Here is a 16,736-nt window from a genome sequence, read left to right on the forward strand (position 1 = left end):
AAATTTTTTTTTTTTTTTTTTTTTTTTTTTTTTTGTGGTATCAGGGATCGAACTCAGGTCGTTGTGCTTGTGAGGCAGGCGGAGGAACCTTTGAGCCAAATCTCCAGGAAAACTTTCATTATAAACTTTAAAGCAATTTTTGTTAAGTGGTATTTTTAAATTTAATCGTTATAGAAGAATGGTACCTATATGTTCAAAAATCACTATTCTCTATTAGACGTTTAAAACTTTTTAATATAAAAATAAAGCATATTATATAACTCATAATTATTATGAACTTATTTGAGAAATACATTCTCATATGAAACAGGTCAGTATGAAAGGACCCAGTCTCATAGCTTATTAGGCCACAAAAGTGGGTTTGGGTGTGTGTATTTGTGTGTGTGCAGTCTGTTGGAGGGGGTTGAACATGGAATCATGATTGAAATGCCAATAAAAGTGAAAAACACAAAAACACTGGAATAATAACTAAAAAATTTGGAGGTTAATATCAAATTTATTAGCAACAAGCCAGACAGGCAAAATGAAACTCAAGTAAATATCCAGGAAATTTGAAATTAAGAGTATTTTAAGCCAAAAAGGTAACACTAGTCCGTTTTTTAAAATCCTGATTGTTTTAAACCCCATGCATCCCATAAAGTTCTCTAGTTCCTCTGTTCTCTGTTTAGAATCCTTTTTCCTTGTCTAGGTTCCAGGTAGGAGTAACTTTTTCTGCCCAAAACAGCTAATAAATGCCACATATACATTTGTAGTGCTTGGGGCGCCCAAGATCTACCCACTGCCACATTGCAATTTTAGGGAAATTTTCTCAGGTATTACCTAAAAATAGACCTAAAGAATCAAATTTGGAATCCAAGAGAGGGCATGAAGTAAGGGAGTTGATTTTTGCCTATAATTGAATCCACCTAAAGGAATCACATGGCCAATTTTTTTAATTAAATAAAGAGATTCTTGGTGACATATGACCATACTATCACTAATTAGTCTTTTAATAAATTCCCAAGTGTTCCAAAGATTATACATCTGGGCAGTGAGGTAAAAGATTGATCTTTTATTCATCCTACACTATAAAATTAAAAGAAAACTAGATCATATGGATTTCCCAGTACTACATGTACATTTTTTTGTTGTGGTAGGCATAGAACGCACGACTTTTCACATGCTCGATCAGTTGGGCCTACTGGGGCAGGACAGGCCCTTTGGCAGTGGATGTCTGGAATCCTAACTACCTTCATATCACTGGCTCTGCAAGTGCTCCTTCCCATCTTCTCACTAGCCCAACTTCCAATGGCCAGCACCTGCATTCTTTTGCCCATGAGCTTCTCTTTAGCATCTGAGGCCAAATTTTCCTGCCCCTATGGCAAGTGACAAATGCCAGGGCTGAGTTCCTTTCCTCCACTTCAAGAGCAGCCTTCAACCAACGACTACAGGGAATTAATAGATGAATACTGCAGCTTCCTCGCACTTTGGGTAGAATATCTCTGAGGCATATTCTGGCCACTAGTTCCCAGGCTTTCCTACCAGAGTTAAGCTCCTGTCATCCACATCTGTAACTAGTTTGATAATAGCCCCTTTAGTACCTCCCTCCTTTCCCTTTCTCGCTCGAATCCCTTACCAGTGTTCCTTTCACTTCCCTCCCCCAAATTACTCACACTCAAACCCTTATATCCAAGTCTGCTTCAAGAAGAAATCAGGTGAAGGCACTAAGCAATTTTGCCTATATCAAAATTTAAAACATGTCTATGAAAACCATAGCAGTTTGGAACACAACTTCCCAGCAAACTGTCAATGAATCCAGGATCTCTAAAGTGACTTCCAGATAACTTCCAGAGACAGTGCCCAAATCTCACAACAAAATTTAATGTAATCTGGAACATTAAATAATGTTTTACATAGCATTTTCTGAAGAAGTAAGGACTATGAAGTGCAGAGTGAAATTCAATGATACACAATCATGATTCTGAGTGGCCAGGAATCATTGTCTCCGTGACGGCCCTATGACATATGCCAAGCTTGCTGTCACTAGAGCCACTTAAGATGCCAGAGACGTTGGCAATAAATTACATGTTCATCAATGGTGAAAAATTGTAGCTGCTGATCTGTTAAAAAAATTGTACACCCTTCAAATGAGAAGCAAAGATGGTACTGGATGAAAACCCAGTAAACAGCAGCTGCCCAGTGAGAATAGCAAAGCTGTGTGAGCTAATAAGCCCTGGATTTATTTGCTTTGACATTTTTAAAAGGAAATTTAATTGGATTATGTCTTCTAGTTTAAAATTTTCTACTGTAGTACTGGCCACCAGATGCATGAGGGGAAAAGATTGGGAGCCAATTAAATTCCATGCTTCACCGAAACAAGGTTATTTTTATTCTTCCCAAATGCAAGGCTGATAGAGTGATGTCAGTGATTTCACCATGTTACTTCCCTCTGCTTGCTTAAAAAAGGATGTCTCTATGGGAAATATCTACAAATTTGTAGAAAAGTCCAATCAGATACATGGAATCAAAATTATTGTTTTTTTTGGGGGGAATATCTTCCTTCTAATAAGAGTGGCATGACCTTAGAAATAATCAAATTAGGTACAAAGTTATAAAAATAATTAAATTTCAGCAAATCAAGTTGAAATTCACTTTAGAAAGAGGATTTTGCATGTACTTGTGGTAAGCAAGTGCATTCTGGTAACATAAGGAAAAGGTCACACATAAAGAGAGGTGTGCATCTCTCATGCCAATATTTCACAATTGTTTCTCTGGGACGAAGACAAAGCTTCAATAGAGTTGCCAACTGTGCGAGAGTATAGCTAAAAGACAGACACACCTTCTAAACAAGAAACCTTTCCTTGGAACTGCAATATACGTAAAGTAAAGTGTTTGGGGAGACATGGATTTTGTATAACTTTAGTGATAGGCTTATGTGCACGATTCAAGTAGATGCCATTTACTTGAATTTGCCAGTGCAAATTCCAGAAGTATCCTTTCCTCCTGGGTTATTACTTTGTGTTAGGCAATAGGTATGTATTTGCCACTGATTTTTCACTTCTAATAAGAATAGATAATAAACTTTTATTTTAACTGTTAAATTCAACCACAAATACTAGAAACAACTGCTTATTTAATAAGCTGGCACTAGACTTTGACTCTGTGTTCCTTACCCATAGGAATGCCTCTGAGTCTTAGCTTTCTACCTACAAACTGCAAGTCACACATCATGGCAAGTCTGTTGGAGCAATAAGATGTCATAGGATATTCTGTGCTCTAAATGCCAACAAGTGTGATGTCCAAAGTTGTATCACAAGGTGTACCCAACTAATCCCTACTTCCCACTGCCAAAGCCATATATCGTCCTGTTGTGAAAGAGAGTTTTAGAGCCAACTGCTAATACTTCTGCAGTTATAGTGCTTATAAGACAAAGCCATATCCAATTTTTTCTTAGAAATGTCAAAAGATAAGGCACAAGTCATACAGTGTAAGTTGTAAAGTTTATATGAGAACCGTATAAGTGGATATTTTTTAACATGACTTCTGAGATTAATCAGACAGGCTCTAAACAGAGGAACCTATTCTGCCAGTTTTATAGGTACCATCTGGGAGCACACATAGTAGAGAGGAAATGGGGTCTCTGGGCTGTGACAGCACCAGGGTAACATGCTGAGGCCACAGAAAGTCATATGACAGACCAAGAGGTAAATAACAGCTTCAATGGTTTCACATGGGCTCCTGAGGGGCTAGGCACGAGGATGACCATGAGATGCCTACTCTCACCCCAAGATAGCTAGTTATAGGCCATTGGCTGTAGGCCATGGCCAAGAGTCAGAATGGGTGACAGAGGTTATGCTCATCCATGCAGGAAAAACCTCTTACTAGGGCAGTATGACTAATCAAAGCTACTGGCTACATCACAGTCCTCTTCAAATTTTGCTTATTTGTTATTGGACCCCACTTTTATTAGCTGAGGACACTTGACTACACATATACAAGAGCCACACCTGAGTCTGGGAGACTGGTTTAGACATCCAGCAGACCAAGCTCCGGAAGCTATTAGTCTGGACCTGGCTCTATACTCTAGCTCTGGGGCATCTTCTCCTGAATAAGTCTTTATTCTGGTAATAGACTGCGCTGGGTCATTCTCCATTTGACTCTCAAGATCTTTCACACTCCGCTCTGCCATAGAAAGTCAGTCTGTGTGGATTATATCACTCCCTGAGTTTCCGTTTCTCTAGCTTCTAGACATGCTCAGTGTGGCTTTTGTCCCCTCCCCACCCACTGTATGCAATGGAGTTAATCAGGCTAGACTGAGAAGGTGTCCTTAATCCTTATGCAAACATCCACCCTATGATTTTGAGCTGAATCTACTAAGGATTTTTTGGGGTTACATCAGCCAAGAAGGCCATTTTCATTTCTCAGTATGGTCCCCTATACAGGAAAGAGATAATGCTGAAGAAATGATTCAATCCAGGAGTGAAGACATCTAGGTTCTGAGTGGTGGTGGTACAGGTAACTTCCACAGAGCTGTCCATGTTATCCTTGGAACTGTAGCCACAGATAGCCTGTCAAACTCATATATTGGAAGAATTATGTAGCTTCCCCCATGCCAGGCCTTCAGCTGAGTCCTGCTGCCACTCAGCCTGCCATTCCTTATTGGCAAAGGACCTTTAACCTCATTAATCACACTCATAGGTAGGGCACTTTCATAACCTGAGAGAACTTGCCCTGAAGAAGTTCCACATGTGACTTTTGGCTATAGCAGATTCAGGAAATGTTGGCGATCCCCAAAACTCAGAGTTTTTCTCTCCCCAAATGTATCCAGGGCCCCACACATCCGGTGTTAACTCTTCCATTGCCCCTTCTGGCATGACTACTCTCCTATCAGTTCCTTGACATGTGTGTAAAATCAGACATAACAAAGGACCAGGAATCAAGACAAGGTTGTGCTACACTATCAAACTCTCAGCTGACACAAAAAACAATCAACAAGGGCTTCAAGAGTGGCTCTCTGCTAAGTTGTGATGTACCATATAGAATCTCCTTGAGGAAAGGTTTGGAAGCCCATCACTGCGAGTCCCCCTACATGGACTGCTTCAGCTATAGAGAGATCACAGCTACACACAGCCTTACTGTCCTGGGTCATATCCCTTCTTAAACCAACCCACATGGAAAACAAAACAAACAAACACCACACCACTTTGGCCAAACTAAGGACAACTCCGAAAGCTGTTCTAGCTACAGAGCTCCCCCTGGGTCAGCCATGGTTGTAAACATGCATTGCATCTCAACTTCTCACTCTGTCCACTCCTGTTTCTATCCTCTACCTTCCACAGCAGTTGAGGCTAATGGTACTCTCAAATAAACTCCATTTGCTTCCTGAAGCACCCAACCTGTGACAAGATCTGATACACAAGAGTCTGGAGGCATTATTAAATATTAACATCTCAGCAAACTTACATGGTTCAGTAGATACTATACTAGTCACTACTAATTCTAATCATATGAACTATGCAACACTGTACTCAACCTATTCACATGAAATATTTTCACATGAGATTATACAGTCCTTGATAACATGTCCATGCTATTTGATATTCTCTTCCTGAAACAGGACAAGCTTGGCAATACCAAAGTGCTGTAGACTTTCTGGAATTTAAATTCTCATTATTGCTTAAAAGGATCAGGTAGCATTTCATACTTATTTTCTTTTCAATTGAAAAAAAAAAGCAGTCCTTTCCAAATGTCTTCTACAGACTGAAACATTTCTAGGATTGGCCAGAAGAACTGATGAGACTGCTGTGAGTAAAGTTCTTCTCACCATGGATGATTAACAGTTGGAAGAGTCAACAGCTGAAGAACAGGCTCTTGCAGGTGTAACATTCCATGTTATAACTGTCCTCATGTTTATCATTAAAGAGAAAATCACCCAGCTGAGCCTTGGGAAGTACTGCTTAGGAGGGTATAGCCCCCTTGATTTCGTGAAGGTTAAGGCATCTCCATTTTATAAACACTAACAGCACTTGATATTGAAGCTCTTACCATGAGATTATGACAAGTGCCTAATGTACACCATCTCGATTTTCACAATAACCTTAATGGCGGAAGTAGTCTTACCTTGACTTCAGAAATGGGGGAACCTGAAAGGCTGAGTGAATAACTTGTACAAAGCCACCAGTTAATTGATAGAAGAGCTAAGGACTTGAACTACAGTCCCCTGTGACCCCAGACCATCAGCTCTGCACTGCCTTTCTACAGCACCTGAGGTCCTGGGCCCAGTAACTGAATTCACAGAGATGGTAAGTGAGGACATGGGGGAGGGGTGACTACAGACATAGGGAATCTCTGGCCTTCCCATGCAGGGACTCCTCCTCCAATGCGGGTGGTGATCATTTTGTGGGTCATGACACAAATTTAATGGGTCAGGAATGAAATTCAAAAGAGAGAAAAGGAGGGGGACAAGAGAACAGAAAAGAAAGGAAGAGACAAAGAGAGGAAAAGAGAAAGAAAAAACAATACATTATTCTGCACCGTGTGTAGTTAGAATGGTATTATTTTATGAAACTTTTGTTCCATTATATACTGCATGTTGGGCTGTGAAAAAGTCTTTCTTACGGAGAGTTGTAATATAAAAAGATGATTAAATTTCATTCAAACTCAACAGGAAAACAAAAATTAAAGTAATAAGATACCACATTTTGAGAAAAAGAAGTAGAAATGACCTGAATGCCTTTTAACGGACAAATGTTGAATAAACTATTGTATACACAGCAAACCTTTTAAAGAATGGCTCAGTCAATATACAGTAAGCTGGAAGAATTTCCCATAATTAAGCAGCAAAAGCACATGCAGATAAATGCATGTGGTTTGAACACAGTTTGTAAAATAAATGATGAAATTTCCAACACAGAGGGAAACTGGGTGTAGGTGAGTGGAATGGGAGAGAGAGAAGTGGAAAACAGGGAAAAGACCAACAAATGCGGCTGCTAACCAGAAAAAAAAAAGTACTTGCATCATTTTGAGTGTTTTGGGAAACAGAGCTCATATGCAAACAGTAGTAAATAACAGTTTAATAGTGACTGCAGCTATCCTTCAGTATGGATCTGAAGGTGACCAGCCACAGGATGCCTCTTCCCCATATCAAATCCCTGAATGCTCAAGCCCCTTATATAAAATGGCAAAATATTTGGATATAGCCTATTCCAGTGATGGTAAATTTTTTAGAGCTTTCAAATTATAAAGAACAGTCCACTGCAGCCTGTGTGCCTTAAGTTCACCACCACTGACCTACACACATCCTCTCATACACTTTAAATAATCTCTAAATGACGTATAATACTGAATACAGTGTTTTTCTTCCACGGTACCGTTGATTGAACTCAGGATGTTGCGCTTGCAAGGCAGGCGCAGCAGCACCACTGAGCATAACCCCAAACCGCTGAATAAAATGTAACTGCCATATAAACAGTTGTTGGCATCTATTGTTTAGAGAGTGACAAGTCTGTACATGTTCACCACAAATACAGCTTTGTTTCCTTTAATATTTTCTATCCATGGTTGGTTGCATCCACGGATGCAGAATCTGTGGATACAGAGGGCTGACTATACTCACGATATTGCAGAAAATGTTTAGGAAAAACAATACGGGGAATCCTCAGGTCCCTACAGATTAAAAGAGCAGGGAGCCATTAAACCCACGTAGGTCCACCAGGCACGTGAGGATGGGCACCAGAACCAGGAGTAGGCAGGTACCGTACACGGATAGGACTTCCACATAGGCCATATGGACTTTGTAAGAGGAGGGTGTGGCTAGCAGAGAGGGAAATTACTTCAGTCTTCTCCCACCCTCCACACTTTCCTGCTGGCAGATGTCACTGAGCAACTGAAAATTCAAGGGTCTGAGGGCCCACGGAAGCAGCCCCTCAAGGTCACGCACAGGACTGACCAGGCAAGGCTCAGAAAAGGGTAGAGGAAGCTGGAGACAGTCCTAATGGGGCAAACGAATGACGGCCACAACAGAAAACTAGAACATGAAATGAAAAGGTACAGTATAAACCCATCTATCATTTTTTTCTTTTACAGATATAAAGTTAAAATATTCACAGCCAGGCATAGTGGTGCAATATAATCCTGGCACTCTGGGGGCTAAGGCAACTTATAGGCCAGCCCAGGCAACTGAGCAAGATCCCCTCTTAAAATAAAAAAAGCTCTGGGGGTACAGCTTAGTATTTAAGACCCTGTCTTTAATCCCTACTATAGAGCGAGGGGGAGAGGAAGAGGGAGAGGTGGTAGGGGAATGGACATTGAGAAAGAAAGATCACATGGATTAAAAAGTAAAATGTTACCAGGACAAATGAGAGTATAGAATTGATTTTCTTTACTGATAGTATCTTATAGATTTGGATTAACGGAATCCATTATTTTCAATAATTATATTTTTAAAAGATATTTGTGCTTTTATTTTCCTCTTTATTTTATTTAAATTTTTGCTGCTGATGACAGAACTCGGGGCTTTGTAAATGCTAGGCATACACTCTACCACTGAGCCGCACCCCCAGCCACTGTTTCTCTTTTCAATTCTTTGCAGTAGAACTGATCTAAATTCAAATTTCGGCTCTACCATACAACTGCTGTTTCTTTAACTTCCTTATCTCGAAAATGGGACAGAAGAAAAGTACCTTCTTGGGCTAAGGATTTAGCTCAGTGGAACCATGCATGCCTCACAAGCACAAGGTCCTGAGTGATCCCCAGTACCAAAAAAGAAAAAAGAAAAAAAAAGAAATGAAAAGTACCTGCTTGATAGGAATTCTTTGAGGAGTAAATGAACTAAGAGCTTTCAAGACCTTAGACCAGGGTGGGCATCTAGTAAATGTTGTCTGGTTTTCTATGGTGACAGTGTAACATCAAGAGCCTCCCAGTGAGTTTACCTAAAGACAGGACATCCAAGAGCCTCACAGCAGATCTGCCTGTCTCCACCCCATTCTGCAGTCTACCTACCACCCTGCCAGAGCAAGCTCCTTGATCACGTTGCTCTCTAGCATCAAATGTGTCAGTGATATGTGTTTAAGACTTTTAAAAATCAGGACTGGGGATGTAGCTGAGTGGTGGAACACTTTTCCATCATGTGCAAGGCCCTAGTTTGAACCCCAGCATTAAAAAAAAGTTTAGGACCGGGGATTTAGCTCAGTTGTTCTGCTACCTGCCCTGCAAGTGCAAGATCCCCAAGTACCAAAAAAAAAAAAAAAAGTTTAAGGAGATGAAAATGCTATAAATACTCTGATTTTATCATTATACATGGCATACATGTTTCAAATTATGAAACTGTACTCTCTAAGTATGTACAATTTAAATAATATTTTAAAATTAAAATAAATTTTAGTGGTCCCCAGACCTCCCACGACAATATTCACACGTGCCCTGCCAGGGCAGGTATCTCCAGCCTCATAGTCCTCCATCCTTCCAGTCCCACTAATCCCTCCTGATTCTGTTCAAGCGCTGTGCCGCACCAAATCCCAGAGGGCTCAGTTGGTAATGCCTTTTCCATACCACATTACTTCCCTCATCATTGAAATGGCAGGCAGCATCAACTGTCCGAGATTGTTTCTGGGCTTCCTGGTATAAAAGCAGCTGCCTCCTCATCCTATGCAGGCTGTATCATACCACATTGGTAATCCTGAGCACTCTGATTTCTCATTAGTGGGTCCCTCAAGTGCGGAAATGAGGATCTTTGTCTCTGGACCCCAGCACAGGGCAAAGAACTTGCTGAGGGCAGATATTTAATCCTGATTTGTCTAAGGATTAAATCTATAAATGAATGAGGTAAGTTAAACTCAATGATGCAAAACCAGTCAGCTGTGTTTTGACTCCAAAGGGCACCACTATCCCCAACCATCTGGAGGTTCTATGGCTATCCTTGACACTCTGGAGGAGCTGCATGCCAGAGGAAACTCCCAGGGGCACTGCATGGCCGAAGCCAGAAGAAGTTGGTTGGCAGAGACAAGGAGGAATAAATGCATCCTTTCTGGGAGCATCAACCACATGATATTTGCTTTATCAAGGGACTTTCCCAAGAAAATCAATTTCTGGAGCATGTTAAAATACAAACAAACCACCACCCACCCACTCGCTCCTTAAAGACAATTGGTCCAAAGAGATCTTAGAGAATTCAGACAATTCCACAGTGTTGAGCACACCATCTGATCACATGAACTTTGTTTTCTCTAAGCAAGCATTTTTCTACTGAATTTTTATTTTACATTTGGCTCCACTGTGAAGCAAACATCCACACGCTCTATGGCTGCACCCTCAACAAACCTGTGCACACAGCCACCGTATATATGCTGGGGGTTTGTGGCATAGGTGCGCTTGGAGATTTGCTTTTGGTGGCTTATGATGATGTTACCAGAATCCCTTGATAACGGTGTTTTCATCTATTTATAACTGAAACCTATTATCCTATTTTCTATATAATTGGATGTGACTGAGGATAAAAAAAAAGCAGCTGCATAATAAAAGTCATGCTCTTACAGAGCAGATGTTTGCAGAGCATGGAAAGTGAATTAGCCTTTAACACAAATACCCAGAAACACACAAGCATTCAGTCCAAAAGCACTGATGCTGATATTTTACATTGAAAAATAATTTAAAGAGACAGGATGTTGAAATGCAAGGGAGGTAGCCATAGCTGGTTTTTAAAACAGGTGCTGATTTTACCTCTTTAAGGTAATCCGGGGCTTGCAAGTCTGCCACTGGATTCATTCTCCAGTTCAGAGCATGGAAAAATGACTTATAATTTATTTGTCCTTCACTGTCCTCAAACCTGAAAATATATAATTTGATTCGATTTGCAAAATTCAAAACCATGAAAACATATTATCACATGTTCTCTGATATTTGATTTTTTCTTATCTCTTATTAGCTTATTATCTGCTTCTGATCCTTTAGAATATAAATTTTTGAGAGCATATTTTTTACCCATCTAATTCAAAGTACTCCCAGAACCCATTAGTAGGTATTCAATAAATATTGGTTGTAGCTGTCAAAGAAACAAATTTTATATTTAGCAACTAAGAACACCACTACATTTGTAAAGAATATTTGAATGTCCTTTTAGTTTCACAGGTGATATTATGTCACTTAAAAAAGTCTGTACTTTTAAAGCATATACTATATCTATTAAATTTTTCAGGCAAGCCTAGATTCTGTCTCCTAGTATATTTTTAGGAACAACAAAACATGTCTTTATCATTTACTATATAGCAATAAAGGAGGGGTATAGATCTAGATTTGCTAACATCAAAGTATGCTCTTGATATATTATTGAGTGGAAAGGAGGTCGTAAAATAGTATATACAGTTATGATCCTATTGCAAGTTTATATTTATATAAAAAGACAGAAAAATTGGTAACAATACACATTACTAAGAACAGATATTTCTGGAAAGAAATTATGATTTGGGCCTTTTTATAATTTTCTGTAGCATACAGATTGTCTTATATTTCTAATCAGAAAAAAACAAGAGCATTTTCCTTTTGAAAAAAATTAACATGATTATCTTGAGCTATATAATTCAAAAATAACACATTTCTTAGACTACTATTTCTGGCTTAAATTTATCATTAAGCATAATAATGTTTTGGCCATTAAGACACAATAATTTCAGCTAGGCATGGAGGCTCACACTTGTAATCCCGAACTCTGGGAGGCTGAGGCAGGAGGATGGCAAGTTTGAGTTGAGTCTGGGCAACCTAGTGACTTAGCAAGACCAAAAGGGCTCAGTGTGAAGGGCCTGGGTTCAAGCTCCACTATTACAAACAAACCCACAATAATTTCAACACAATTGTTATAACATCCTAAACAGTGTCTAAATACCTTTTCTGTAATACTTAAGATATATAATGCCGCATATCCTAAATTTTACCACATGCTGCCATTGTAGAAGGCCAAATAAATATCTCTTCGTCTTGTAACACCATTTTTCATTATTGTTTTGGTTTTTTTGAGACAGGGTCTCACTATATAGTTGAGACTGACCTGGAACTCACTATGTAGCCCAGGCTGGTCTTGAACTCACAGAGATCCTCCTGCCTCAGCCTCCCGAGTGCCAGGATTACAGGCATGTGCCACCACACCCGGCTCTCACCATTTTTTTTTAAAGAAAGCAATAAGGGTAGCTTGTCACTAAGTTTTTGTTCCAAGCACCTTTCTCCAGGCTCCTATTCTTAAACACCATCTTTGTGCACAAAGTGTTAAGAAAAGACTAGTTCGTATTTATAAACTAACAAAAATTAGCAACAACAAATGAAATATTACAAACTGAAGTCACGTAGACTCTGCCATCTATTTTCTTTTCTTTTTTTTTTTTTTTCTTTTTTGGTACCAGGGATTGAACTCAGGTCCTTGCACATGCAAGGCAGGCGACAGAACCACTGAGCTAATCCCCAGCAACTGTGCCATCTAAACAAAGTGGAACAACAGAGTAACCATAAGAGAGGAAAGGGAATTCTGCAATTCTTTTGTGTACATTTTCTTTGGCCAAGGTTTCTGGGATACAGCTTTAACATGCCACCCCCTACCACTGTTTACCCTTTGAATTTTGGCTCACTCATCATTTCAACTCAGTTGATGGAAATATTTGTAGCCAGAATGCAGGACCATTATTTCTGTTATTTGTGCATGTTCTGGAGGAAAAACTAAAATTGAATCAGCTAATGATGTTTTGTGAGAAGCTTTCATTAGCAGGGAGCCTTGAAAAGCCCTTCCTAATACTCTTGAGTAGAGATGAGATCAGAAGGAGATCATGTAGAGTCTTACTTTTATTCTGAGGATAACTAAGAGCTACTGTTCATACTATATAGAAAAATGCTGGGCCTTTGAATGTTTTGCAGATTATGTGCCACCCATTCACATATGCTGAAACCTAATCACCAGTATTCTATTAGGGGAGAGTTGTTTATATCATTAGGGCAGAGCCTTCATGAATAATATTAGTTCTCTTGTATGACAGACCCCAGGGAGCTCCCTTGACTCTTCTACCATGAAGACATGGAAGGAAGGCATCACCTATGAACCAGACACTGAATACGTCAGCACCTTAATCTTGTACTTAGCTTCTAGAAATGTAAAGAAATATTTTCTGTTGTTTATAAGCCACCTAGTTTGTACATTCTGGGGTAGCAACCTGAACGGACTAAGACAGGCCCCAATATATTTTTTAAAAAAGATTACTCTTAACTGATGCACTGAAAGTGGTGCCAGGGAGGGCCAGGGAGGCCAATTTTAAAGATTTTATAATTATAAGGTTCCAGAAGGAGTGCATATAGTGACAAGAGAAAAGGACCAGAAGGAAGATTTAAGATGACATAAAGGCTTTTGCTCTATTTAGCAACTGAAAACATGAAGCTGCCTCAACTGAGATGAGAGAGACTACAGGGGCTGTAGGTTGTATGGTAAAACTCTGATTTCAGTTTGGCATATGTTACATCTTGATGTGAAGGGAGCAGGTGGGACTACGAATCTGAAGTTCAAGAAAGAGGTTCACTTGAAGACTTCCGTGTAAGGCTGCACAAGCCTGGGAAACTGGATGGGATCACCAATGAAATAATTATCTCTATCTTTTCTTACAGTAGAAAACGTGTTGGTAAATTCCCACAACATGAATCACATGAAACACTTATTTAATCCTAGAGTTCAGAAGTGTAGTATTTCACTAATTTGGGACCTAGTCATTAGACTACCAAACAGATCTAGGATCACTGACTTCATTGTTCATATACAATCTACTAAGCAGTCCAGTGGGTTATACTGCCAAAGCATATTACAAATCTGGCTACTTCTGTGCATCTCCCTTACAGCTCCTGAATCCCAAACCACTATCATCTCTCACCTAGATGACAGCAATGCATTCCCACATGGCCATGCCAAATCTATCTACTCTTCTGTTGCAGCAAACCATCCTCAACCAGAGTGATCTGGCTAAAGCAGGTCCACTCAATCACTTCTTGGCTTGAAAACCTCCAAGGACTTCCAATCCACTTAGAGGGCAAACTAAACTCCTGATCGTGTCTTATAAAACCCAACTTAACCTGACTCCTGCTAACCTCTCTGATTGTATCTTCCCACTGAAAATTCGCTCGTGGTCACAATGTTCCAAATCTAACAGCCTTCTTCTGGTTCCCTGATCCAGCCAAGATTGTTCTCAGACAACAAGACATCTACACCTTCTGGTCACTTTGTTAGCAAAGTCTCAATTCAACTGTCACTTCCTTAGGCAGGTCTTCCTGAAGTTCCTCATATCTGAGTCAATCTGTGTGAATTTGTATTTGCCCTAGATGGTGGCATTAGAACTTACAGAAAAATCCCTATGAGTCACTGCAGGAAGTTCTATGAGACTGTATTACCACTAACTCTGATACTTGCTCATATTTACTTGTTTTTTTCCAAATACCCAGACCTGTTCCCTGGCCAGTTATGATCTGTGAGACTCCATACATCTAACCATTTAGAAGGGTTTGGGGGAGGCTATTTCTGAGTCAAATGATACTCAAAAAGAGTTTCCAAAAGAGAAGAGCCCATAAAGTGGTGAGCTTGATGAATCAATACACACACACACACACACACACACCACCACCAACAACAACAACAACAACAACTTCCAAATCACCAGGAATAAAAAGAGGATCCTAAGGTCATACGAAAAGAACAAACAGTGATGGGAATCAAGATTGTGCTGAATTCTCAATCATCATAACAGGAAATTAGTAGATAGTATCTACAAGAAATAACAGTAAGTTTGTGCTATTGAAATGCCTGCAGAAGCAGCTAGTAGGGTTGAAAGTCTCTGCTGATATTACCAGAGTCTGCTGCTGTAGGAATAAGCTTTACAGAATGACTGGGTTATTTCTGACCTTGAGCATGCATCAGTTTGATACAAATAAAAATGTAAAGAGTGTTGAAAGAGATGAGACCCTGAAACATGTTTTTCTAGGTAATAAACATGGAAACCCCAGTCTTGGAAAGAAAGGAATGCTACTATTTGAGAGCCTGTTCACTTGGCATGAGTCTCTCTGGCTTCCTCCTTGCTCACTCCCAAACTCTGCATATAGCTTCTTTCCTGGACTGCTGATGTGGTGATATTTTTCATGTCATCATTTGCTATCCTAATATGTACTCTGATACCCACTATGCATGTTAAAGGAGGTTGTAAAAGAGAACTTGGGTACAAAGATCTCCAGTTCGAACAATAGGACCGGATGGAGAAAAGAAGGAACTAGGGAAACAGTTCAGAGATGGAAAGAGATTTGAATATGAAGGTAGGTCACGGCCCCACCACTTATCACGGAGGCTTCTCTGTCTCATGATTAAAAGCATCATTTGCCAAACCTCAGCCATCCTTTCAAAATAATCTAGAAAAAAACCTATGAGTCATGTAGAAAATATATCTCCTTATTTCATAGTTACAATGGGCTTTTAATCAAAACTATAATCTGGATTTTCCACCTGAGTTCTCTACTCCTCTCCAAAGGACATTTGGCTCTTGCTAATACTGTGATCCATGGTTAAAGGAGAGAGATTTGCCACTCTGGAAGAAATTCATTTGAAAAGGCTTTGAAAGCAATTCCAAAGAAGAACTTTCTATGGCAGCATTGTTGGAATCAGGGCACAGCCTTCCAGGATGACTGCCCTAAAGGGCAACACTAATTCGGCTTTTAAGTGTTTCTGCGCTTGTTAAAAAGTCAGGCTCCTTACTTTTAAGTCCCAGCTCACAGTGCTAAAGTGTTTTCCTAAAGCCCCCATAAATTCTTCTTTCCCTTTGAAACTTGGGCAATTCACCATTTCCTTCACTTCACAAACTATGAGACATGTTTGTGGAAGAAGGGGGAGGGAGGCCTATTTCTCTGGTTCCTCTCTAAATAATAGTAGCCCCCAAACATGCTTCCTGAGGCCTTGCTAGGTGGGAGTTCTTAGAAGTGCGTCTAATGGGACATTTGACTGATGTGTGCTCCCCCTCCCCAAAATGATGAATGGCTTGAAAACTGCAGCAGCCATCCATCTCCTTGCCACAGGGAAATAATGCTGAGCTCCGAATTTCCATCCTGTGCAGATGTGAAAGGCTTAGTGGCAGCTGTATTTTACTGAAGAGGAGCCCGCCTCCCCTCTGTTGCAAAGGCTACCTCATTGGTTAGGGGGAGGGGCTGGAGGGCAGTGAAGACCCATTTTTGACTCACTTGGTTGCACTTGGTTTTAGTTCATTACCAGCAAACACAAGGTGCATCCTGTAACACCTGGTGAAAATCTCTGAGGTCAGACATTTGAGAAAAAGAAGAGGTCAGGGCCACTACATTGGTAGGTAGGATACTAAACCTTAGGAGCGGTAAGGCTATGTTGTTCAAGGTGCCAGTGAGTAACTGGTTATACCTAAATGCCAGGCCTTGAAAGTCTAATTTTCATTCCAACACAGAGATCCCTGGTGAGGCGGGTCACAGCTGCCAAGTACAAACTGTACAGTCAATGCTCTGTTGGTCCACATGGTTTGGGATTAAAAAACAGAAAAAACAAACTTCAACCAAAAAATCACCTTATATTTGAAAAATCAGGAAGCGTCTGAGCATCTGGGTTGGATGGGTGAGCATGTGTGACAGAGAAAAAGAGGAAAGGGTGTAGGAAAGAAAGCGAGGGGGAGAAGGGGAGAGGGAGACAGGGAGAGACGAAGGAGAAGGAAGGGGGGGGGGGGGGGGGGGTGCGAAAAGGCATT

The 16,736-nt window shown here is 40.2% G+C and overlaps 1 protein-coding gene across 1 annotated transcript in view; it reads right to left on the reverse strand.

The window, feature by feature from the left end:
* Positions 1–16,736, reverse strand: part of Efhc2 (EF-hand domain containing 2) — a 175,258-nt gene that overhangs the window by 4,361 nt on the left and 154,161 nt on the right. Inside the window, exon 15 of the mRNA XM_010614074.3 lies at positions 10,696–10,801. Within this exon, the coding sequence (XP_010612376.1) occupies positions 10,696–10,801 (106 nt within the window). The remainder of the gene's footprint in view (positions 1–10,695; positions 10,802–16,736) is intronic.

Source organism: Fukomys damarensis, unplaced genomic scaffold (genome assembly GCF_012274545.1).
Source record: "Fukomys damarensis isolate Sample0158 unplaced genomic scaffold, DMR_v1.0_HiC HiC_scaffold_39, whole genome shotgun sequence".
Taxonomy (NCBI): domain Eukaryota; kingdom Metazoa; phylum Chordata; class Mammalia; order Rodentia; family Bathyergidae; genus Fukomys; species Fukomys damarensis.